Genomic DNA, 26,256 nt, shown 5'->3' with positions numbered 1-26,256 from the left:
ATCTGCAGGTGTTTTGGCATTCTTGGTTGGAAGGCAGAGGCATTAATAGTTGAAGGAAGTATCTTGTGGTAATCACTGGTTTTTGTTTTTTTTTTTTCTAGTGAATTGCACCTACCACATCCACACTTGTTTTGTGGTTGGTCCTTTTCTCTCCTTAAGTTTGTTTGTGGAGGAGTTGGAGTTGTCCTGTGAAGAACTGACAGTCATCAGAGTAGTTTCTCTACAAAAGGTGGCCAGGGAGCAGGTCTGAGAGCAGGTAGCTGCTAGGGAACCAAGTATTTTCTTTTGTTTGTTGACTTGGAACTTTTGTTGGCAAAATGGGAGGAGGAAGAGAGAGAATGCGTATGACAATGCAGACCAGACATTTTCCTCAGATTGAGTATCAAAGGGTTAGCCATTATATTTTTACTTACGGGAATTTAATGATCCTGTAAAAGTATTCTCCAGTTCATCTCTTTTTTTCACTTTTTCTGTTTTATTATTTTGGTAAGTTGGAATAATTTTGATTCTTTGGAACTCGTAATAGGAAGAAGCAGCCCCCTAAAACACTTTAAAATGTTACCTCAATATGTATGTTTATAATTGTCCCCTTACTTATCAAGACTTCTGGTAGGCGCAGCTTTTTCTATCTATTATTTCTTCTTCTCAGCTTATACTAGTTAGCCTGTTTAGATAAGCTTGCATAACATATAATTGACATGACTGACCATTGCATTTCACTTACATTTTATTAAAGTTTTATTCTTCATATGGCCAAGAGTTAAAGCCAAATAGACTTCATGTTATCTGCTATGATGTGCCTCAGTCCCTCATTTCTCTTTCAAGTAAATCTTAAATAAAGGCTTTTTAAAAGATACTCAGTCTTGTCTGTGGGCCTCCTCTCTCGCTCTGGGGCTGTGTTCTCTGTGGGAGATATGATGGCAGTAATTGAGCTCTCTTCACTATAATAGCAAAATTTGCCTTAAGTGTTACAGTCTTACCAGGTAGCCGTCTGCTGTTGGTTTAGGGTTTCAGGCAGGCATGTGTGCTCCAGAACAACCGTGATTCTGGCAGATAGCCAGCCCTCTATAGAGATGTCATCAGCATCTCACACAGAAATACAAGGAAGTCCTGCTTGTGGTGCTTCAGTTCTACTTTGTTTGAATCTTCCTTATAGGCTCCCATTTCTTAGATTTCTAGGAACAGTTTTTAAAAAATCAGAAACAGTGTAAACAAACGTGTAATAAACCCCTTCTTTACCCCTATCAATGGAGGTTTCTGGAGTTCTTTTTGACAGGGGTTTTCTAAAGTTGTTTAAAAATTTTTCTCTCTATGCTGCTAATCCCCCTGCCTTTCACAATCTGGAGATTGTTTGCAGTATCCTTTATTCATAGTGCTTTCAGAAGAGCACTTGATGCTCCAGTTGGCTGAGCCGGCTACAGCTATGTGCTGAAGGGGTTGGCTGAAGGGTATAAATCCTTCTGTCTGTGATAAAAACCCACTCATGTCTGAATATATGTGATGTGTACACCCACTTTCAGCCCTGTAGCTCTAAAGAGTTATTGCTCTTTTTAATCTGTTGACTTACTTTTCCAAGATCAAGTTGAATATTTCCTATTAATGTTTCCAATATAAAGTTTGGGAGCATTATGTTTGAAGAAGGAGCTGTGTTTTTTAAAATTCATTGACTCTTGTGGTTTGTCAAAATTCAAGACTGTTTCTGCAGAAAGAACACTCCTGTTTCTAGTGTTTAGATCAACCTCTGGTCCCATATCAATTTGTCATCACTGGATTCTCTTGGTTTCTTATAAATTATTAATAATTTTGCTAAAAGACAAATTCTGTGATTGGCTGCTTTGGTGGTGATATATTAGAAGATCTAAAACTGAATGGACACTCTCTATCTGAAGAGATAAATAAGGAATACTGTAACTCTATAGTATAATTAGTCTTCTGTACATTTTTTGGGACCACAGGAATCTTGAGAAACTTGAAGTCCAGCTCTGATGCTTCCTGATTTTGCAATCAAAGAAGTGTATGAGTTCTTTCACAGAGCTCCTTAGGGCTTTGAAATATTCCAGTCTGCCTGAATTGATTTAGATAAAGCTTTCTTAGAAGCAAAGGGATAGACTAGATAACTTCAAGGAAAGGTCTGAATTCTGTAATTTATGGAGTCTATATTTTTCAAAAAATGCAGAAAACTTAAGGTGGGTTCAGGAAGAGCCTTCAAAGGTGATCAAAGAACTTAAAAATAGGACTAGTGAGGAAAGTTTAAAAAATTTGAAATTACTTTGCCTGAATAAAGGAAGTCTAGGAAATGATTGAAGAGCTTTGTTATTTGAAGATAGCTGTTGCAGTATTCACAGGTTAGTCAGGAGCTGTCTTATCTTTGTTACTGAGGACATAGGAGAAATAGGCTGAAGTTTCAGTGTTGGAGATGACAGTTACATATAAAAATCTTCGAAACTATGAAACTTGTTAGACACGAGCGTGACTTATCAAGGGAAGCTGAGGAACTCCTTTGAGCCTATCTTAAAAATAGGACAAGTAATCATTCAATGAGAAGAAAGTTTTTTTTCAGCAAATGGCATTGAGGAAACTGGAGATCCACATGCAGTGAAGTGAGACCCTTTATGTCATACACCAAAATTAATTAAGAATGGATCAGAGAAACAGAACAGCCAAAACTATAAATTTCTTGGAAGAAAGCTTAGGGGAAAAGCTTCATAGCATTAGATTTGGCAATTCTTTTTTGGATGTAACACAAAAAGCATAAGCAAGAAAAGATAGATTGGACTTTATCAAAATTAAAAACTTTTGAGCATCAGAAGACTCTGAACAGAGTGAAAAGAGAACCCATGGAGTGGGGAAAAATATTTGAAAGTTGTATAAGGAATTGGTTCTTGAATTAACCATTTTTAGTTGTACAGTTCGTTGACATTAAGTACATTCAGATTGGTGTGCTCCCGTCACTATCATCTGTCTCTGAAATTTTTTTCACTTTCCTTAACTAAAATTCTTTGCTTGTTAAACACCAGCAGCATTCCCCACCCCTACCCCCACCACACTCCTGGCAACTGCCATTCAACTTTCTGTCTATGAATTTGACTACTCTAGGTACCTTAGGTAGAAGCATTCAGTGTTTGTCCTTTTGAATCTGGCTTACTACACTTAACATGCTGCCCCCAAGTTTCATCCATTTTGTAGCATGTGGCAGAATGGCTTTCCTTTTTATGGCTGAACAATATGCCATCATACATATGGAACAAAATGTAACCACATTTTATTTATCCATCCATTTGTTGATAGCTGTTTGGGTTGCTTTCACCTTTTGCCTATTGTGAATTATATTACAGTGAACATGGGTCTACAAATACCAGTTTGAGTCAGCATTTTCGATTCTTTTGGGTATATAGAAGTAGAATTGCTGGATCATGTGGTACTTCTATATTTGACTTTTTGAGAAATTACTATACTGTTTTCTTTAGTAACTATACTATTTTACATTCCCACTAGCAGTACACAAGGATTCCAGCTTCTCCACATGCTCTCCAACACTTGTTATTGTCTATGTTTTTGATAATAGTCATCCTAATGGATATACAGATGTATCTTTCAGAGTGATGTTTGATTTTTCTGGTTAACTAGTTGCCTGTATGCTGTTAATTTAGAATGCTTAGCCAACCAATTCTTGAAGTTTGGTGTAGAGCAAAATGTGATAGTGTGGCTGCTTTATCTTTGGGCTATTTAATAAACTCTATTTTTAAAAGCTTGGACACCATCCTAATTAAAGCTACTTGTCTTAGTTGCACTTACAGTCTTTAATTCTCTTAGGTGTAAAAATAAATACACGTAACACTGTTCCTACAGCTTTATTCATAATATCAAAAATTGAAAACAGTTCAGATGTTCAAACATTATTTGTGTTGTATGTAAATACACACACACACAATCATATAAAGTTTTACTTACTGCTATGAAATGGTATGATCACATTGTTGAATTTAAAGGCATGTTACAGAACACCAAATATAGTGTGCTCTCATTTATTAACATACATTTTGAGTCTATATTATATATATAAATATGTGTATAAATAAATATTTGGAACAAATTTCACCTAAATGTTAATAGGGCTTCTCTTTTAAATGGTGGAGTCTTGGGGTATTTTTACCTTCTTCTTAATTTTTTTGTAAGTGAATTTTTTTCCTGAGCATATATCATGTTTCCAAAAATAATAAAGCTATTTACTGCCACACATTCACAATAAAACAAGCAGGAAATACATACTAGTATTTCATTAAAAGGTGTGACATCTGGTTTCCTAGGAGAAGATATTTCAGGAGAATATTTCATGATGAGAGAGCTATCCTTGAGTGGTGTCTCATACAGAGTATTTTTATTTAAATATCCATTGCAGAGATTGTGTATAATTCAACTTCATCTTCCACTAGATGTACTTTCAAAGGAAAATTGTGGTAAGAAAATGCTATCATATATGAATATCATCACTAAAATATTAAGTGGTCTTAACCCTGGTTTACTCTGAAAACCTAGGAATGGAAAAACTGTCAAACCTGATCACGATTTCTTTTCTTGGGTTTCAGGAACCAATAAAATCACGTGCTCCACAGCTTCATTTAGAGTACAGGTTTTATAAGCAGCTCGGCAGTGCAGGTAAGTCAATATTTTCTCCGTTTATTTAGCATATAGCTTAGCTTGAAGCCCTAAAATATGTAAATTTTCTTGTCTATCCTTTTTGCCAAACCATATGTCTCCCCTGCTTACTGGATAGGTAAATACACATAGTCAACTGAAAAGCTGCTTACTCTGTGGCATCTGGAAGGGCAGTTGAGTTGATTGGGGGTCTGTGATGCAGTGACTGCCCATAAACCAACCTCTGAATGCTTTCATCTACCTGAAATACACATGGTATGAGGTTTTGCTTTTTGGTAGTTGATCGATTCTCTTTTCTTTTCCTCTGTGTATACAGAAAGAAAGGAGGAGGTATTGGTAGTATTAAAATTCACCACATTGAGACCACATGTCCATCTTAAAGACATATGCTTTAAGATATATCTTCTGAAATACCTCAACAGTCTCACTTTATCTATTGTTCTCACCAATTTAGAAGACCTATCTATATGATTGTAATAATCCTTTGAGGATTTTAAGAAATTAAGTTTATAATTTTTAAAGACATTCCTTTATTTTACCTAAAATCTCAAATTTCCAAAATACCTTACTGGCTTCCAGAAAAATATACTGACTAAGCAAATGTAACCACCCCTAAGGAGGTTGAACCCACAGGATATGTATTGCAGAAGATGAACTCCTTCAGTGCTAGTTTCATTATTTGACATTAACAGACATTCCTCTGCTCTATGCTTCTTCAGTGTAACAGTTGTGTTTTGTGTGTGTGTGTATGAATGACTGAAACTTTCAAGTGCCATTACTGAAGATACTATTGAAGGAATATTGAATTTCATTTCCTAGAATGTATAGAATTATATAAGAGCCACTGGGTGTTATTCAGGTCATCTGATATACCCTGACCATGGCAATAATCAGCCACGGTCGTAACCTAGGGAGGCCAGGATGAACATTTTTCTTGCATTGAACCTAACATGAGTTCTTGCAGGCAGCTCAAAGGCATTCATGTCAGTTGTACATGCCGCGCCTCCACTGCTCAGCTGCAAGTCTTCGTTTAAGCTACGTGTCTTCAGTTCCTTCAGTTTTTGCATCATGTGATTTACAGACACTTCACTGTCATTGCTCCCGTAGCGAGTATGTGTGTGCACATGGACACACTCCTAGTTTTATGATGTTCCTCTTAAATGAGCCTCATAAAACAGCACCAGTAACTGTGGATTCAGAGGCAGTGGGATTATTTATTTTTCTTGATCTGGACATAGTACTTCTATTAATTTAGATTAGCTATTTTAACAGCCATTTTACATGGTTGACTTTTATGCATTTATGGAGTTCTACTCAGTTGAAACCTTCACATCTTTTTAATATAAACCACCATCAACCAAAGCCTTCTGCATTTTTCTGATTATATAACTGATGTTGATCACCCAAAACTTTCAAGGGTTGTCTTGTTTTATCCCATTGTTACTAAGTACTAGGATACTTTTCAATCCTCATTGTTACTGATGATTACGTATTGACTGTTTTTCAAATCATAGCTGCATATCCCCCTGCCCCTGCCCCCCTCCATAATACTACTGTAAGCTCCTTGAGAGCAGGCTTGTGCCCACTTTATCCCATTGTCCCAAATGTGTCTCAAGGCCCAACATAGTTCTTTTACCTAATAGGAAGCTGGGATGTGTTTTGGTGATAGAAAGAAGTTGAGAAGGTTTGAAAAGCATGTGTTGTAGATTTTTGCCAAGTTATTAAGAAAAATATTCTCTGAGGATGGCCAAAAAAGGAAATTTATTTATTTATGATAGTTAAAAAGTAGATTTATTTAGAGAGATACACATTCCATAGACAGAATGCGATCCATCTTAAAAGGCAAGACTAGTCCTGAAAGAAACTTTCCACAGAGTATGGGCCATCTCAGAAAGTGAGAGGCCAGGAAGTTTATTTTGAAAGTAGATCAGTTGACAAAGTAGACAAGATTTTACTACGTCTCCTTCTTAAGTGTGAGCGTGAACACTAGAGTTTGTTCCTGATTTACAGGCATGAGCGTTTCTCTTCCTGTTTTTCTAGAATGGAGTTCCCAGCTGTAAATGTGACTCATCGGTAGTTAATCTTTGAGCAGCTAGAGCACATGTGTCACTCTCTTCAGAACCAAGGTGATGTTGTGGCCTTGTAAACAACCTCCCATGCCCAAAGCACATGAACCAAAATAATGCAGTCCTTGTTTTTACTCATTGGTGCTTTATCTTTCATTATTCAACATAGGACATAGATGCAGAATATTTGGTTATCATGACGAGGAACACTTTTTTAAAAAAAAGCCTATTGTAACTTAGGTTTGTTCAAGGAATTAATTGGTAGTAACAAAATGGATGAAATTTGGGGACAGAAATAAGTAATTATGAATTTAATGAATACCCATATAGCTATTAGAGCTTGAGACTTTAATTTCCTAAAATAAGAACTTTTGTGTTGGCTTGAAAATATGACCACTTTTGTCCTTGAGTACCCAAATCTTATTCATTAACTTGGTTTTTGACCTTCACGTTGCCTTGACTGAATGATCTGGAAATTCATACCTGTTCTCTACACTTGTGTAGACAGAACAAAAATGGTAGCACTGGATGATTGTGAACGTGTTTAAGGTGGACCTCTTCCTTATTGTCCCTTCTTTTCCTTGTTTGATCCCTTAGCTTTTTCCCATCCATACCATTCTGTTCTTTAGTGAACAGTCCACACTTCTAGCTTTGTTTATTGATTGTAACTTTGCCGTCAAGAGTTTCAGAACCTGATTATTTACTATGAAGGTTGATACCGCTAAGATAATCAGGGAAGAAAGAGGGCCTTGAAACTGAGAATGAGGATTTGGGTCTTCCTGAAAGCTATCATTTTTTTCTTTTTTCATTTGTTGTAGAAACCAAATTATGAAATATTAAAGGGTGTTTTAAAAGGAAATGATGGTCCATCTCCTTACCACCCTAACTCAACCACATTTCACTTGACTATTTCTCTCTCTTTTATGTGTAGACATATTTCATAATTAATCTCAGTTCACATGCAACTGCGTGTCTTCATTTACTGAATATTGTGACATTTCTCTTGATGCCACATTAGATACATATTTCTGGTCATTGTATAACATCCTGTCAGCTTCATAGACCATAATTTAGGCATCCATTTAGTGTTACCAGACATTTATAGCTTGTTTTTATTTGAAGAAAGCATTTTCCTTGTTGATTTCTGATTGAGTATATAACTCAAAACTTTTCATATGTTCTGCCATTTACTTCCCATATGATAGTGTTTCTCAAATGTTTAAAAATCTATTAGATGATAGATTAAATTTATTCCAAAGGATTCCAGAGCAAAAATTACAGAAAGAAATTTCAGTAAGAGAAATTTGACTTTGTATAACAATTAAAACAGTGTGAAAGTAATCTAAATGTCATCAGTATGGATCTGGATAAATAAATAATGATATAATTATATCATGGAGTTAACTATTAGAAAGACACTGATACTGTGTACTAACATGGAAAGAGGCCCCAATATATTTTTTTAAGTATTATAAGAAGCTTTGTAAAATAGTATAACATGATTATATCTCTGTAGTGCAAGAAAAACATACACAGGTATGTCACATGAGCACAGAAAATAGCTAAATGACTATTGTTGTTGTTGTTCAGTCGGCTAAGTCGTGTCCAACTCTCTGCGACCCCATGGACTGCAGCATACCAGGCTTCCCTGTCCTTAACTATCTCCCAGAGTTGCTCAAATTCATGTCCACTGAATCAGTGATGCTGCCAACCATCTCATACTGTGCTGCCCTCTTCTCCTTTTGCCTTCAATCTTTTCCAGCATCAGGATCTTTTCCGATGAGTCAGCTCTTCACTTCAGGTGGCCAGAGTTTTTGAACTTCTGCTTCAGCATCAGTCCTTCCAGTGAATATTGAGGGTTGATTTACTTTAAGATTGACTGGTTTGATCTCCTTGCAGTCCAAGGAACTCTCGAGTCTTCTCCAGCACCACAATTCAAAACCATCAATTCTTTGACACTCAGCCTTCTTTATGGTCGAACTCTCACATCTATACATGACTGCTGGAAAAACCATAGCTTTGACTATACGACCTTTGTTGGCAAAGTGATGTCTCTGCTTTCCTGTCTTTTAATGTGAGGGCAGTTTTCAGGCAGAAATTGAACAATTAATACATTCTGGATGTTGTAAAGGTGGTTTGTACACTGGATAGAAAGTTACAATATATGACTTTTAAAGACCTATTTGCACACTGAAATTGTATTAAAAACTCTCAAAGACCATGTTGCCATGTAGATATTTATAGTTGGTATCTTACTCAGTTTCTAAAGTTAATTACATCAAAAATATAACCCTGGCAAAGTGGACACCCAGTAGTCAGAATCAAAAAGGGAATATTATCTACTGTTTTCACATACTTGGATGTGCAGGGATGGAATAGATTTTTATTTGCAAATTATGATATAGTTATTAAACCTGCTAATCCTGGAGAATTTTCCAGATTTATTACATACAAAGAAAAACAATATTTTAAACATGTGAAACTATATGTTATACAATATTTCCAACTCTGAAACTATACGTAATAATTATGAAACATTATTATATTCTTTGCTGTTGTAACATCAAAGTTTTAGGTTTTCTCCTGTGACTAAACCAAGTACAGTCTTCAATTTTTGTCTTATTTTTGCTTTTTTCTTTCTTATATCGCTGTTTTGATTTTTCACAGTACAGAGGGCTTTGGAATTGAGCACAATATGCTATCTTTTCATGTGTACTTTCTATAGATTATCCTGAGTACACAAGATTAGAAATGAAGGACTTAAAGGTCGACTCTGGATTCCCTGGGACTTCCTTGCCCTCCTGGTAGCTTAAGTATTTGTTTAGTATAGTGTGCCAGCTTCACAAGAAAGAATAGCAGTATTTAATCATGATAATTAAAGACTGTAAGCCTTGCATTCAGCAGATGAAAGCACCCAGTGAGCTGTAACCATCTTTCTTATTTTCTTATCATTTTCCTCAGCAATCAGTGTTGGGCTAATTGTATTATAGTCACCATGGGTAAATTCCAAACTTATTTTCCTGTTATGGGAATGGTTTAGATTTTCCTGTGTTCTGAGTACCTTTTACTTAGGAGAGTATATACATTGTCAGTTTTTAAATTTCCCAACCCACAAATCTTTCATCCAGTACACCTCCCGCTTTTGCTTGTATCCTGACACACAGGAACAGGACTTGATGGATAGTATGTTTGGGGTAGGGACAGGCAAAACCAGTGGCCTCCACAGAGAGGAGGCCTAAACATAAGAGGGACAGTATGAGCATGAAACTTCATAGCTAGATAGGGGCTGCTCACATAACAGGGGCCAGTGTATGTTTGCTAATTAACAAAAAATGAATAAACCATAACCAAGGCTGCAGCTAAAGTGGCAGGAGAGAGAGAAGAAGGGAGAGGGAATGAGGCAGCAAGAGCAGGAGCAAATGAAAGAAGATGGGGGAGAGGTGAATAGTCAAATGCAAGAAAACAGGACTCTGGATACAGAAATAAGAGTACAAGTGATAAAATCGGTGGAGGCCTCTGACTTAGCCAGAAGGAACAAAAAGTTCCCTTCTATCACTGTTCTCAGAGCTAGCTGTTTCTCAGGAACAGTGGTTTTGCACAGTAAGTTTGGCATTTCTAGTCACAAGCATTAGGGTAAGTTATGGTAAATTCCCATCACTTCACTTGGCATTTGGAAAGGCCTAACTTATAATATAGGTTTCCCTGGTGGTTCAGATGGTAAAGAATCTGCCCACAATGCAAGAGACCTAGGTTTGATCCCTGGGTTGGAAAGATCCCCTGGAGAACAGAATGGCTACCCACTCCAGTATTATTGCCTAGAGAATTCCCTGGACAGAGCCCGGTGGACTGCAGTCCATGGGGTCTCAAAATATGAGGCTTCCCAGGTGGCTCAGTGGTAAAGAATCTGCCTGCCGCTGCAAGGGCCATAGGAGACACAAGTTCTATCCCTGGGTCGGGAAGATCTCCTGGATGAGGAAACACCAACCCACTCCAGTATTCTTGCCTGAAAAATCCTGTGGACAGAGGAGCCTGGCAGGCTGCAGTGCATGGGGTCCACAAAGAGTTGGGCACAACCTAGCAGCTAAGCACAGCAACTTATAAATAGATAATACAGTCATCTGTTTGCTACTAGAGCCTTCTTAATTGTGCTCGGAGATCCTAAATGTAGTAGAGTCACTGATCTCGCTCTGGTTTAACTTTTAATTCCAGCAACCTACCTGGGAAAAATTCTCAAGGGCTGTAGGAATAAATATCATATCAGAGCTGATCTAAGCCTGAGCTGCCATGCCCTGGCTTTCCAGCAGCTATTCTAATCTGCTGATGACTGTTCTGCTTTGGCTTTCTTGTAAAAGAGATGCTAATCCTCAAATTAAAGACAGCAAGAGAGAATTCCGTGACAGTCCAGTTGTTAGGATTGTGCACTTCCACTGCAGAGGGGCATAGGTTCGATCCCTGGTCAAGGAACTCTCACTGGCTGCACAGCAAGGCACAACCTTTAAAAATAAACACAAACTTCAAAAATAAAAAAGACATTGAAATTTCACAGTGTAACAAATAATAAAGCCTAGGCAAAATCTTTTTCAGAAGAGAAAGCAAATGCCCACTAGGTACTTTATATGGTGGTTTCATTTTTCCCATTTTGAGCACAAGGAAGGTTAGTATCTTACCAAGGAGCACACAGTAGAAAAACCTAAGCTAGGAATGTGTTTATCTCATGTTTTTGTACAAATTTTTGTCTTCTGTGTATACTAAGCAGATGCCTGGCACCTTACCCATTATCCCTTGCCTAATTATAATAAACTAGTGAAAGGTAGCTGTAAAAGTGTCAACTGAAGCAAAGCCCCAGGACTTTCCCCCAGTGAAAGAGTAGGATTTCCTGTTTCATATGGCTTCCCCTAATTTCATGCTTTTGTTACCTATGAAATCTTTTATAGCCTGGGTGATCTATGTTTTGAAACATTTCTTTCCAAAGTAAATTAATCATTTGAATACTTTTCTCCATGTATGCAACCGAAGAGCTCAGAGCTACTCCATGCAAGCCATTTTTTCACCCACCAAAATCTTTATGCCATGGCTAAAGTATTCATATTCTGTTAACCTGTATGGGCAAAGAATCTGAAAAAGAATGAATATATGTATATGTATAACTGAATCACTGTGCTGTACACCTAAAATTAACATTATAAATCAACTGTTTGTCAATAAATTAATTTTTTAAATATTCATATGACTGATTGGGCTTTGCAGTTTTGACGTTTCTGAGAGGGAATGGTTTTATATGTCATCAAAAGAGATTGGGGGAAAGGGGGCTTCCATAGTGGCTCAGTGGTTAAAAAAAAAAAAAATCCACCTGCCAGTGTAGGAGATATGGGTTCGATCCCTGGTCTGGGAAGATCCCACATGCCTCAGATCAGCTAAGCATGTGCGCCACAACTACTGAGCCTGTGCTCTAGAGCCTGTGAGCCGCAAGTACTGAGCCCATGTGCCGCAACTCCTGAAGCCCATGAACCTAGAGTTGCCACCACAAGAAGCCCATGCGCCGGAGCTGGAGTGTAACCCCTGCTCTCTGCAGGTAGAGAAAGTCTGCACAGCCAAAAATAAACAAGTAAATTATTTCTTGAAAAGGACAGGGTGTACTGGTTGGTCCCAGAAGAACTCTCAATCCAGGCAATTGATAAATTAACAGGAATTTGGTTTTACTTCACCAGAGGAATAAAGCGTAGATCTGAAGAAAATCATGAGAAAGCATGAGACTGGCAAAACCCTCCTATAGTGTGGGGAAGCTCCTTAGGAGTACATTGTGAACAGGCTGGGCAAACACAGGAAGCAGTACGCAGGAAAATTAAAAAATAAGATCATCTGAAGAGATGCTGGAAAGATGGTAATTTTACTGAAATAGAAGTAAATCACATAACAAGAGGAGTTACGTACAAGTAACACATGTCAACTTAGATGTTCAGTAGCTAGGAGTGCTTTAAGGAATTGAGAAGAAATGTTTTGGTCCCCAGTTGGGCAGAAAGTTTTCATAACAAGAGGAAAAAGGATGATGGTGAACTCGGTAAAAGAAAGTGAAGTCTGGATTCTTTCTTGCCATGTATAAGTTTTTCAAAAGTCTGCCAGAGATACCATGGAGGAAGGAGACATACACCACTAAATTCAGGAAAAACGGATCTTAATTGGGATAAATGGACAACCTTGAAATTACATCTTGAAGACTGAAGATTTAGACACTTGCCGTCTCTAATTATAGGCAGTGTGCATAAGTGGAGACAGCCAATGGGAGCAAGGAGAAATTTAGCCTAAAGTTTCTCACTGTTTTTCTGTGACTTATTGTTAACCACGTGCCCCTGCTATGCCTCAGTTTCCCTATTCAAGCACCAGGGGGAACCTCCCCTTTCTTATGGAGTTTGCAGACCTTCTAGAGTTGAATGAGGTAATGTCTGTAAAGGCATTAAATCCTTAAGGGAAAAGTGCTGTATAAACACAAGGCAGTATTGTTTTACATTGAAACTGAAGATCTAATTTTCCTGTAGAAATATCTTATTTACATTTCTCATAGCTTTGAAAGATAGCAGAACAAAGAGCTAACAGTTTCATTTTTGAAAATTTTTTGATGGATTCTCAAACAATAGTGAGTAAATATTTCCTAGTCCTTTCTCTGACTTCATAGCGCAAAATTCCACTGTGGTGAACCCACCAGAGCTATGATCTTGAGGGAGATGTTTGTCTCTTTCAGAGGACCTGAATGTGGTTGGGTAGAAATAATAGTTAAGAGCCTGCTTGGTGAAATAAACACTTACTTCTACAGCTCCCCAGCCTTTCACGCCAGTTTAGGGGAACGCTTCACCACAGCCATCTTTTACTACTTGGAAAAGAAGATCAGGAGAAACAAATTAAAATGGTCAATACCTACTTTTGTTTGGTAAAACAGAATTGAAACCGTTATGCAAAGATCAAGCCAAGGGATTCATTTACATTTGGTCCTTAGCATAACTGGATTTATCTGTGAATTCTCAAGGGAAGTGGTCTTACTAGTGATGAACCACTGAAACATCACAAGTAAGGTTTATTACAATGGTCTGTGGGAATGTTAGTGAATGTCGTTGCCCCCCAAAGTGAAAGATACAAACAGTTGGCCTATATCCTGCTTCCAGTGTGGAAGGTGAGATCTCTTAGGAAGCCAGACAGTATAAAGGAACAAATTGTAAATGTTTTAGGCTTTGTGACAAGTATTGTCTCTCTTGCAAGTATTCACCTCTTGTTAACTTATCTTCAGCTTTTGTTGTCCTTATAGTGCAAACATAGCCAAAAACACTTTGTAAGCAAATAAGCTATATTCCAATAAAGGTTTATTCTTGGTCACTGAAATTTGAATTGTATGTAATTTGCACTTATGAAGTATTCTTTAAATTTTTTTCAAACATTAAAAAATACAGTAACCGTTCTTCATTCTCTAATCTTGCAAAAATAGATGGGCCAGATTTTACTTAAAAGCTATAGTTTGTTGATCGCTCCTCTCACATGGCAGTGACCACAACTCTTTATTTCTTATCACTCAGTTCAGTTTGTATAACACAGGAATTACTTCAGGGAGTACTTCTTTATTCCTTGTATACATGCCACACATGAAGCTCTGTAATGAGAGAACTTACAGAAAGAGAACATATGTCTTACTCTGTGGACTTTTCAAAGTGTAATATGCTGCTAGATTGTGGACTTCTTTTCCCCACTCATTGAAGTATCGTTGATTTACAATGTTGTGTTAATTTCGGCTATACAAGAGTGATTCAGTTGTACTTTTCTTTTTCGTGTTCTTTTCCATTATGGCTTATCATGGGTTATTGGTATAGTTCCCTGTGCTACACTGTAGGACCCTTGTTGTTTCTTCTGTATATTATAGTTTACACCTGCTAATCCCACACTCCTGATCCATCCTCACCACATCCCTCTCGCACAAGACAGCCACTGGAACGTGCTCTGTGTCTGTGAGTCTATTTCTATTTTGTAGATAAGTTAATTTGTGTCATATTTTAACTTTCCCAGATAAATGATGTCCTGTGGTACTTGTCTTTCTCTTTCTGATTTATTTCGCTTAGTAGGATAACCTCTGGGTCCATCCATTTTGCTGCACATGGCATTATTTTATTCTTTCTTATGGCTGAGTAGTATTCCATTGTATATATGCACCGCATCATCTTTGTCCACTCCCCTGTCAACGGACATGTAGGTGGTTTCCATGTCTTGGTTATTGTGAACGGTGCTGCAGTGAACATTGGGGTGCAGGTATCTTTTCAAATTATAGTGTTCTCTGGATATATGACAAGGAGTACGATTGCTGGATCATATGGCAACTCTAATTTTAGTTTTTTGAGCAACTGCCAGGCTGTTTTCATAGTGACTGCACCAATTGACATTCCCACCAACAATGTAGGAGGGTTCCCTGGACTGTGAGCTTTTTTAAGGGTGAGAAGCATCTTTTATTCACTGTAGTATTATTTGCAAATAATTTCACCCAAAGAAGAGACTCAATACATGTCTGTTAAATTGATAAAATCTCTGTATATAAACCCTCAGCAGTATTTCACTGGCAGTGAGATCACCAAGTTAAGTTGCAGCTCCTTTTACATGTACTCTCCCTTTGAGGCTCTCAACTGCTTTGTTTGCTTATGCTAGCAATTCTTAATTAATTGTATTAGGGAAGCAAAGTAGAGTTATGAATGAATAGTTCAAAATATCAGAACAAAGTCCACCAAACATTTTTCTTCAAGGATTTGGCGTATAGTCAGACATGTATCAGTCAGTTCAGTCTCTCAGTCATGTCCGACTCTGCGACCCCATGAACTGCAGCACACCAGGCCTCCCTGTCCATCACCAAGTCCCAGAGTTTACCCAAACTGATGTCTGTTGAGTCGGTGATGCCATCCATCCATCTCATCCTCTGTCATCCCCTTCTCCCCCTGCCCTTAATCTTTCCCAGTATCAGGGTCTTTTCAAATGAGTCAGCTCTTCACATCAGGTGGCCACAGTATTGGAGTTTCAGCTTCAGCATCAGTCCTTCCAGTGAATATTCAGGACTGATTTCCTTTAGGATGGACTGGTTGGATCTCCTTGCAGTCCAAGGGACCCTCAAGAGTCTTCTCCAAAACCACAGTTCAGAAGTATCACTTCTTCGGTACTCAGCTTTCTTTAGAGTCCCAACTCTCATATCCATACATGAGTACTGGAAAAACCATAGATTTGACTAGACGGACCTTTGTTGGCAAAGTAATATCTCTGCTTTTGAATATGCTGTCATCTAGGTTGGTCATAACTTTCCTTCCAAGGAGTAAGCATCTTTTAATTTCATGGCTGCAGTCACCATCTGCAGTGATTTTGGAGCCCGAAAAAATAAAGTCAGCCACTGTTTCCACTGTTTCCCCATCTATTTGCCATGAAGTGATGGGACCAGATGCCATGATCTTCGTTTTCTGAATGTTGAGCTTTAAGCCAACTTTTTCACTCTCCTCTTTCACCTTCATCAATAGGATCTTTAGTTCTTCACTTCTTCTTCACATTCTGCTATAAGGGTGGTGTCATCTGGATATCTGAGGTTATTGATATTTTTCCCGGCAATCTTGATTCCAGCTTGTGCGTCCTCCAGCCCAGCGTTTCTCATGATGTACTCTGCATATAAGTTAAATAAGCAGGGTGACAATATACAGCCTTGATGTACTTCTTTTCCTCATTTGGAACCAGTCTGTTATTCCATGTCCCATCTCTTTCAGAATTTTCCACAATTTATTGTGATCCATGCAGTCAAAGGCTTTGATATAGTCAGTAAAGCAGAAATAGATGTTTTTCTGGAGCTCTCTTGCTTTTTTGATGATCCAGCAGATGTTGGCAAGTTGATCTCTAGTTCCTCTGCCTTTTCTAAAACTAGCTTAACATCTAGAAGTTCATGGTTCATGTATTGCTGAAGCCTGGCTTGGAGAATTTTAAGCATCACTTTACTAGCATGTGAGATGAGTGCAATTGTGTGGTAGTTTGAGCATTCTTTGGCATTGCCTTTCTTAGAGATTGGAATGAAAACTGACCTTTTCCAGTCCTGTGGCTACTGCTGAGTTTTCCAAATTTGCTGGCATATTCACAGCATCATCTTTCAGGATATGAAATAGTTCAACTGGAATTTCATCACCTCCACTAGCTTTGTTCGTAGTGATGCATATATATCCACTATTAACTGAAAACTCAGAACATCCAAGAACTGCCTGGCAAAAGTTTTAGAATTTAAGTTCTTTAAAGGTAGAGAGTGTGTGTGGTTCTCATCAATATAATGGCTGTATTATTGCACATCTTCATACCTAAATGGCCTGTCAGCAGTTGAGAATTATTTGGACTTAATCACATTGAACCAGTTGTCATAACTTGTCAACTTTTTGCTTGGCTTCACTTTCAGCAGTTATAGTTCAGGAGAGATCTCTTACTCTGCTACCTAAAAAAGAGAGTAACTTTAAAGAAGGAATTTACAACTATCTGTGTGTAGCTTGCCCAAAGGAAAAAAAATTTTTTTATAAGTTATGAAGAAAACCAATATCAATATAAAGTTTGGAAAAATATGTAAAAATTTTTTGAGTAGACTACTCACAACTACTTTCCTCATGTGTACTTCCTTAGTCTTTTTATATATGAAAATTTTTTCATTAAAATATTTCTAGTTTCAATATAAGATGGCAATTTGTTTATCAAGCGGGAAGGAGTAAGTTTCAAACACTGCTGATACTCTTGTAGCATTATCATCCAGTCTGGATTTGAGAGATAATAATCAGTCAATAACTAGACCACTAGCTATCACAGATCACACCTCACATCTATCTACTGGTTTATAGGTATTTTATTGAATTTAAAATGCTAGAATTTCAAGGGTGACAACTTCTCTAAGGAAACCAACTGTTGAACACAGTGTAGTCACATGTGAAGTTAGGAGCTAAAGTTAGCACACAGGTGAAAATCACATATAATCAAAGATAGCCTTGAAAACTCTCTTAAATTGCCCATGGAGTATAGAGTGTAGTCTAATTGGATTTGTGTGTATAATCATGCTCAGTAAGTATGTACTCCTTGGAAAATGTGTACTGAATGGTATGAATCTGTAGTATATGCAGTGCTGCAGAGTTTATGTAATAAAGTATGCATATGCAAAATACTCTGTTTTGTTTTGTTTTTTTAATTTTTTCTGGCCACGTATATATCATTAAAGTAAGTGGATTTGGTGCTTCGCCATTCCACATCACACTCTTCCTTTTTGCTAATTTTTATGAAAGACTTGACCCAGTGCTGTGTTAGATGTTTATGTCTCTATTTTCTGTCTGTAAGCTCCCTAAGGCAGAGAAGGCAATGACACCCCACTCCAGTACTTTGCCTGGAAAATTCCGTGGATGGAGGAGCCTGGTAGACTGCAGTCCATGGGGTCGCTAAGAATCGGACACAACTGAGCGACTTCACTTTCCCTTTTCCCTTTCATGCATTGAAGAAGGAAATGGCAACCCACTCCAGTGTTCTCCCCCAGGGACGGGGGAGTCTGGTGGCTGCTGTCTACAGGATCACACAGAGTCGGACACGACTGAAGTGACTTAGCAGCAGCATCAGGCTCCCTAAGGAGAGAGTCTCTGTCTTACTTATCTTTTTTTTTTTCTTTCTTCCCTTAAACATCTAGTGTAGTGTCTTGCACATAGTGTTTAGCAAGTGATAGTTAAAGAAGAGGAAGAGAAACAATTATATGTGTGTATTGGTAAACATCACTTGATTGCAAATAATAATCTACTGCAATTGGCTGTGATTCTAAACGAGGATTGCTGAAAAATCATAGGGACATAGACTGTGTAACTGAGGAAGGAAATATTCAGGTCTCACTAGGGATTGGAACAAAGCACTTAGAAAGCTTGTAGGAACTGTTCAGTTCAGTTCAGTCGCTCAGTCATGTCCAACTCTTTGTGACCCCATGGACTGCAGCACGCCAGGCCTCCCTGTCCATCACCAACTCCCAGAGTTTACTCAAACTCGTGTCCATTGAGTCGGTGATGCCATCCAACTATCTCATCTTCTGTTGTCCCCTTTTCCTCTCATCTTCAGTCTTACCCAGCATCATGGTCTTTTCCACTGAGTCAGCTCTTCGTATCAAGTGGCCAAAGTCTTGGAGCTTCAACTTCAACATCAGTCCTTCCAGTGAATATTCAGGACTGATTTCCTTTAGGATGGACTGGTTGGATCTCCTTGCAGTCTAAGGGACTCTCAAGAGTCTTCTCCAAAACCACAGTTCAAATGCATCAATTCTTCGGTGCTCAGCTTTCTTCATAGTCCCAGCTCTCACATCCATACATGAGTACTGGAAAAACCATAGCTTTGACTAGATGGACCTTTGTTGGCAAAGTAATGTCTCTGCTTTTTAATATGTTCTCTAGGTTGGTTATAACTTTTCTTCCAAGGAGTAAGCGTCTTTTAATTTCATGGCTGCAGTCACCATCTGCCATGATTTTGGAGCCCAGAAAAATAAAGTCAGCCACTGTTTCCCCATCTGTTTGCCCTGAAGTGATGGTATCGGATGTGATGATCTTAGTTTTCTGAATGTTGAGCTTTTTTTTTTTTCTTGAATGTTGAGCTTTAAGTCAACTTTTTCACTCTCCTCTTTCACTTTCATCAAGAGGCTCTTTAGTTCTTTACTTTCTGCCATAAGAGTGGTGTCATCTGCATATCTGAGGTTGTTGATATTTCTTCTGGCAATCTTGATTCCAGCTTGTGCTTCCTCTAGCCCAGCATTTTTCATGATGTACTCTGCATATAAGTTAAATAAGCACGGTGACAATATACAGCCTTGACGTATTTCTTTTCCTATTTGGAACCAGTCTGTTGTTCCATGTCCAGTTCTAACTGTGCCTTCCTGACCTGAATACAGATTTCTCAGGAGGCAGGTCAGGTGGTTTGGTATTCCCGTCTCTTTCAGAATTTCCCACAGTTTATTGTGATCCACATAATCAAAGGCTTTGGCATAGTCAGTAAAGCAAAAGTAGATGTTTTTCTGGAACTCTCTTGCTTTTGTGATAATCCAGCATATGTTGGCAATTTGATCTCTGGTTCCTCTGCCTTTTTTAAAACCAGCTTGAACATCTGGAAGTTCATGGTTCACATATTGCTGAAGTCTGGCTTGGAGAATTTTGAGCATTACTTCGCTAGTGTGTGAGATGAGTGCAATTGTGCAATAGTGTGAGCATTCTTTGGCATTGCCTTTCTTAGGTATTGGAATGAAAACTGACCTTTTCCAATTCTGTGGCCACTGCTGAATTTTCCAAATTTGCTGGCATATTGAGTGCAGCACTTTCACAGCATCATCTTTCAGGATTTGAAATAGCTCAACTGGAATTCCATCACCTCCACTAGCTTTGTTCGTGGTGACACTTCCTAAGTCCCACTTGACTTCACATTCCAGGATGTCTGGCTCTAGGTCAGTGATCACACTGATATGATTATCTGGGTCATGAAGATCTTTTTTGTATAGTTCTTCCGTGTATTCTTGCCACCTCTTCGTAATATCTTCTGCTTCTGTTAGGTCCATACCATTTCTGTCCTTTATCGAGCCCATCTTTGCATGAAATGTTCCCTTGCTATCTCTAATTTTCTTGAAGAGATCTCTAGTCTTTCCCATTCTGTTGTTTTCCTCTATTTCTTTGCATTGATCGCTGAAGAAGGCTTTCTTATCTCTTCTTGCTATTCTTTGGAACTCTGCATTCAGATGCTTATGTCTTTCCTTTTCTCCTTTGCTGTTTGCTTCTCTTCTTTTCACAGCTATTTATAAGACCTCTTCAGACAGCCATTTTGCTTTTTTGCATTTCTTTTTCTTGGGAATGATCTTTCTCCCTATCTCCTGTACAACACGAACCTCTGCCCATAGTTCTTCAAGCACTCTGTCTATCACATCTAATACTTTAAATCTATTTCTCACTTTTACTGTTAGGGATAATTGTTAGGGATTTGATTGAGGTCATACCTGAATGGTCTAGTAGTTTTCCCTACTTTCTTCAATTTAAGTCTGAATTTGGCAATAAGGAGTTCATGAATTAACCCATAGTCAGCTCCTGGTCTTGTTTTTGCTGACTGTATAAGAGCTTCTCCATCTTTGGCTGCAAAGAATATAATCAGTCTGATTTTAATGTTGACCATCTGGTGATGTCAATGTGCAGAGTCTTCTCTTGTGTTGTTGGAAGAGGGTGTTTGCTATGACCAGTGCGTTCTCTTGGCAAAACTCTTATTAGCCTTTGCCCTGCTTCCTTCTGTACTCCCAAGGCCAAATTTGCCTGTTATTCCAGGTGTTTCTTGACTTTGTACTTTTGCATTCCAGGCTCCTATAATGAAAAGGACATCTTTTTTGAGTGTTAATTATAGAAGGTCTTGTAGGTGTTCATAGAACCGTTCAACTTCAGCTTCTTCAGCATTTCTGATCAGTGCATAGACTTGGATTACCATGATATTTGCCTTGGAAATGAACAGAGATCATTCACTATTTTCTGGCCTTCTATCTAACTCTTCTGGACTCTGACACTATATTTGACCCTCCTTCTGCTTATGGTTGTAAAACCTTTTGCCTTGGCTTCTGTGAGAACTCTTCATTTTCTCTGTATTATCAGCCTTCTCTGCTTCTCCTTACATTTGATGGAAAGATCCTTTTATGTAACTCTTTTCCATTTAAGCACCAGCAGAGAGTGACTGAAGTTCTTTGTCTCAGTTGGAAGTTCCTAGGAAAGAGACTTCCCAGGTGGCTCAGTGGTAAAGAATGTACCTGCCAATGCAGGAGATGCAGGTTTGATCCCTGGGTCAGGAAGATATTCTGGAGAAGGAAGTGACAAAATTCCCGTAGACAGAGGATCCTGGTAGGCTGCAGCCCTTGGGGTTGGAAAAGAGTTGGACATAACTTACTAACTAAACAGCAACAACAAGGAAAGAGACTCACTGACTTAGTTTGGAGTAGCTTTTCAATCCAGATCCCAATGCTCTGATAAGGAGGCAGAGAATCACATGGACTACACCACTCAGCATAGAGTACGCTCTCTAAGAATGTGGCTCAAGAACTGGGAGAAAGCAGTTGACAGTATGACAAGAGAACAGTGGACTCACAGCCCATACATTTTTACTCTTCATGTACCAGTTGCTAGAAAGCAAAGCATTTTGCCTTGAGACATTTCAACATACCGAGATTCTCAAAGTGGGGATTAGAGTCCATAAACAACAACCATGTGATGTCCTAGCAAAGGGCAGTGAATACTCTCAGAAAGAGAACTGCTTCTTTCACAGCTGATTGTATCTGTGTTTATTATACTTATCATATGCTTGTTGGAAAAGAATAATCTTAAGAGAAAAGCCTTCTTTGGGCCTGTGTTAAGAGACCACTCTTATACTTAGAGAGGTCTGAAACACTGATATTTTAATATATGTATAGCATGCTTTTAATATAGAATTTACAAAATATGAAACAATATAAACTGTACAGATTTGATCCATCTTTTTGTTTTGTTTTTACACACCAACGTGAAATGATGAATTTAAAGCCATTTCTGCCGAACTTCCACCCTTTGAAAGCCTGCTCCTTTCCGCATGAGTGGCATATTTGAAATAAGTAACCACTAGGGCAACAGCAGAAGCCTCATATTTTAGAAGGTTAAAGCCCTGTCCCCTGGATAAAGGGTGAGAAGGATGTTTGGAAATATCTGAGTGTATTTGAATATCCTTTGCAGAAGGAGCAGCAGCAGTGTCGCTGTTGTTCCTCTCAGGGAGAAGAGCCCAAATATGAAAGTGTGCTTGAGTTGGTGAGTAGGTAGCAAGTGCCTGAGGTGGGTATGTGAAAAGCATCTCTGTCTTGAAACTGACTCATACCATAGGGAACAGACTTGTGCCTGCCAAGGGGAGGCGGTGTGGGGGAGGGATGGATGGGAGTTTAGGATTAGCAGATGGAAACTAGTTTATATAGGATGCAGGTCCTACAAGGTCCTACTGTACAGTGCGAATATATGTGTATGTATGTATAACTGAATCACTTTGCTATACAGCAGAAACTAACACAACATTGTAAGTAGCCTATATTTCAGTTTTTAAAATATCCTCTGTTTATGGAGCAAACTTCAGACAAGGGCAAGTGTGTTGTGCTTGTCATCTTTTTCCCTGAAAGAGTCTGTATGCATGCATGTGCATTTCCAAATCTACCTACGTTGTCCGGAAAACATTTTTAAATGGCATTTTGGACTTCCCTGGTCGTCCAGTGGCTAAGAATCCACCTGCCAGTGCAAGGGACATGGATTCGATCTCTGGTCCGGGAAGGTCCCCCAGGTCGCGGAGCAGCTAAGCCCATGCACTGCAACTACTGAGCCCGCGTGCCTGGATCCGTGCTCCGCAACAAGAGAAGCCTTCACACCGCAACGAAGAGTAGCCCCAACTTTGCAACTATAGAAAGCCCTGTGCGCAGTAGTGAAGACCTAGCACAGCCAATATATAAATAAATCTTTATTTTTTAAGGACTTTTAAATGCTTCACTGATGTTACAGCATAAATCCAATCTGTAGTAAATTGTTACTGTTGTAAAGAAAAAATAGGATTGTTTTCATATACTGGGCTTGAAAAGGTGTAATTGTCATACTCTGTATGAATTTTCTGGTCTTTAATGGAGCTAATTTAGTTGTGGTAGTACAATGAATTTCTTTCCATTTTTTCAAGGATAAAACATCATGACTTTTAACTTTTATTAACTAGCTACATTAGTTTGCCATAAGAAGGGGCTGATATTTCTGAAACTCAATACCCAGTACATTTTTGGACTAGGATTAATTCTTTGGTTGTGTGTCCTTTGTGTGTTTTTTCAGTGGTTTAGACCATTAAGACATTTCTCATATGCTTGCTTGTCTGTTGGAGCCAAACCCCTGTGGCCCTTGTCTGCTCTTAAAAACTCTCAAATAGCTCTGAGTCACTTGAGGCATAGAAGTAATTACCTCTAATTACAATACACACATAAAATTTGTCCCCCTCCTGGAGAAAAAAAAAAAGTACCACCTCTGTTTTAGATATTTTGCTGATGAAGAGTTGTTGAGCCAGTAGTTTCTTTAATTGCAAATAGAGTGTTGTGAGTTTATTATAGAAATTGTGCGGCCTGCATGCACTTCACAGTTACACATAGTGCTAACACCTTTTCAGTGCATTGTTTTGCAAAGTACAGAACTGGGAGAGACATTTGCTCAGAATTTGTTACTTGGATTTTGACTTCTTTTAAGGATCTTCATGAAAAATAGAAGGCGAAGTTCCAGAAATAGACCCAAGTCACTTATATGTTCATGGCCTGGGCTGGAGTGTGGTAATTGGTTCCAGAAAACGGTTACAGTGCTCTTGCAGGCAAAGGTTTGGAAACAGTCAAGCTCCAAAGCCTGTCCAAAGTCAGCACAGACCCTAAGGTCTGTGATGCTGTTTCCTCCGTTTAATTCTAGGTTATACTTAACTTTTCTGTCTTTACAGATACCTGTCTTACTATGTACTTGCATGTTTCTCTTCCTCCCATATTCTCCAGACATTACGAATAGTTTCATGATTGCCCTTAGAAAATGCCTGTGGAAGGAAGGCAAGTGCAGAAGTCTCGGTGGCCATCATAGGACTCACCGCAGCCCTCAGTGACTCCTCCTCCTTAACTCACAGTTTGTCAAGGTTAATTATTAAGAGGAAAGGTAACATTTAGCATCCTCAAAGCTATGGATTACCTCAAATGAAAGAGATGAGTTGTTGAAGTGGATTATTCCTGTGGGTTATGAGAAGGTGAAAAGCAGTGTCTACTGTATTATATTAAAACTCGGTGAATTCCTTTCCAGTATCTCTCAGTGTCATTGTGAGAGAGAATATTTTCCTTAAATTCCTGTAACAGACTGCATAAAGATAATGCCTCACACCTATTATTGAAATAATCCTGTTACTAGTAAGCCTTTTTGTATTTATAGCATATTTGTATCTATAACTATACCTAAGACAGAAACCAACAAAAAGATCAAGTTTTAACATACATGAGTAATATTTTCTTCTTTCAATGACTCCTAAGTAATTTATATTCCGCCCACTTAAAAGAAGAGTGTGTCAGCTCTGTGCCCCTTTGCACTCTTTTGTGCTTTCAACAGTCTGACACACTTTGAACTTTTCTCTACATTTTTTTCCTCTTTCTTTATAATTTATATTGCTTTAATTCAACTTTTCTTACCAACCTGTAGAGTCTGTTACTAATAATTACTTTAGTCATAGTGCAAGGAGATGATATTTTCACTAGCAGGAACTCAGCATCAGCTGTGTCCATAACACTTGTGAGTAAAGAGCCACAGAGTTATATGATAAAAAACATAGTCACTGCCTATTGGAAGGAAAGCGTAATGTTTATTTTCATATTTTCTGTACTACTCTCAAGGAGCTCACTAAGGTATGCAAGTAACTATAATGCACACCAAAACAATGGAATGTTATTTTTAAATTTTACATATAAAATTATATGGAAGTTCTGAAGGGAAAAATGGTTTCTAATTATGGGAAACAGGGAAGGCTTTTTAAAGAGGTGATAGGTATAGAAAATTCTTGAAGAGATGGGAATACCAGACCACCTTACCTGCCTCCTGAGAAATCTGTATGCAGATTAAGAAGCAAGAGTTAGAACCCAACATGAAACAACAGACTGGTTCCAAATTGGGAAAGGCTGTATATTGTCACCCTGCTTATTTAACTTATATGCAGAGTACATCATGCGAAATGCTAGCTGGATGAAGCATAAGCTGGAATCAAGATTGCTAGGAGAAACTATCAATACTCTCAGATATGCAGATGACACCACCCTTATGGCAGAAAGGGAAGAGGAGCTAAAGAGCATCCTGATAAAAGTGAAAGAGGCGAGTGAAAAAGGTGGCTTAAAACTCAACATTCAAAAAGCTAAGATCATGGCATCTAGTCCCATCACTTCATGGCAAATAGATGAGGAAACAATGGAAACAGTGACAGACTTTATTTTCTCGGCCTCCAAGATCACTGTGGATGGTGACTGCAGCCATGAAATTAAAAGATGCTCTTTAGAAGAAAAAGTATGATACACCAAGGCAGCATATTAAAAAGCAGAGACATCACTTTGCCAACAAAGATCCATATAGACAAAGCTATGATTTTTCCAGTACTCATGTATGGATGTGAGAGTTGGACCTTAAAGAAGGCTGAGTGCCAAAGAATTAATGCTTTCAAACCATGGTGTTGGAGAAGACTCTTTGAGAGTCCCTCGGATTGCAAGGAGATCAAACCAGTCAATCCTAAAGGAAAGCAATGCTGGATATTCATTGGAAAGAATGATGATGAAGCTGAATCTCCAGTACTTTGGCCACCTGATGTGAAAAACTTCCTCATTAGAAAACACGCTGATGCTGGGAAAGATTGAAGGCAGGAAGAGAAGGGGCTGACAGAGGATGAGATGGTTGGATGGCATCACTGACTCAATGGACATGAGTCTGAGCAAACT

At 38.4% G+C, this 26,256-nt stretch overlaps 1 protein-coding gene across 4 annotated transcripts in view; it reads left to right on the top strand.

Annotated features, from left to right (window-relative positions):
- The window catches only part of CSNK1G1 (casein kinase 1 gamma 1), a 102,540-nt gene that overhangs the window by 25,666 nt on the left and 50,618 nt on the right, over positions 1–26,256 (top strand). For all 4 annotated transcript variants that reach the window (XM_068963229.1, XM_068963223.1, XM_068963232.1 and 1 more), the window contains exon 3: positions 4,587–4,656. In XM_068963229.1, coding sequence (XP_068819330.1) covers positions 4,587–4,656 — 70 coding nt within the window. The remainder of the gene's footprint in view (positions 1–4,586; positions 4,657–26,256) is intronic.

The sequence above is a fragment of the Capricornis sumatraensis genome, chromosome 2, assembly GCF_032405125.1.
Source record: "Capricornis sumatraensis isolate serow.1 chromosome 2, serow.2, whole genome shotgun sequence".
Classification (NCBI taxonomy): domain Eukaryota; kingdom Metazoa; phylum Chordata; class Mammalia; order Artiodactyla; family Bovidae; genus Capricornis; species Capricornis sumatraensis.
This window is presented reverse-complemented; position numbering and strand designations above follow the sequence as displayed.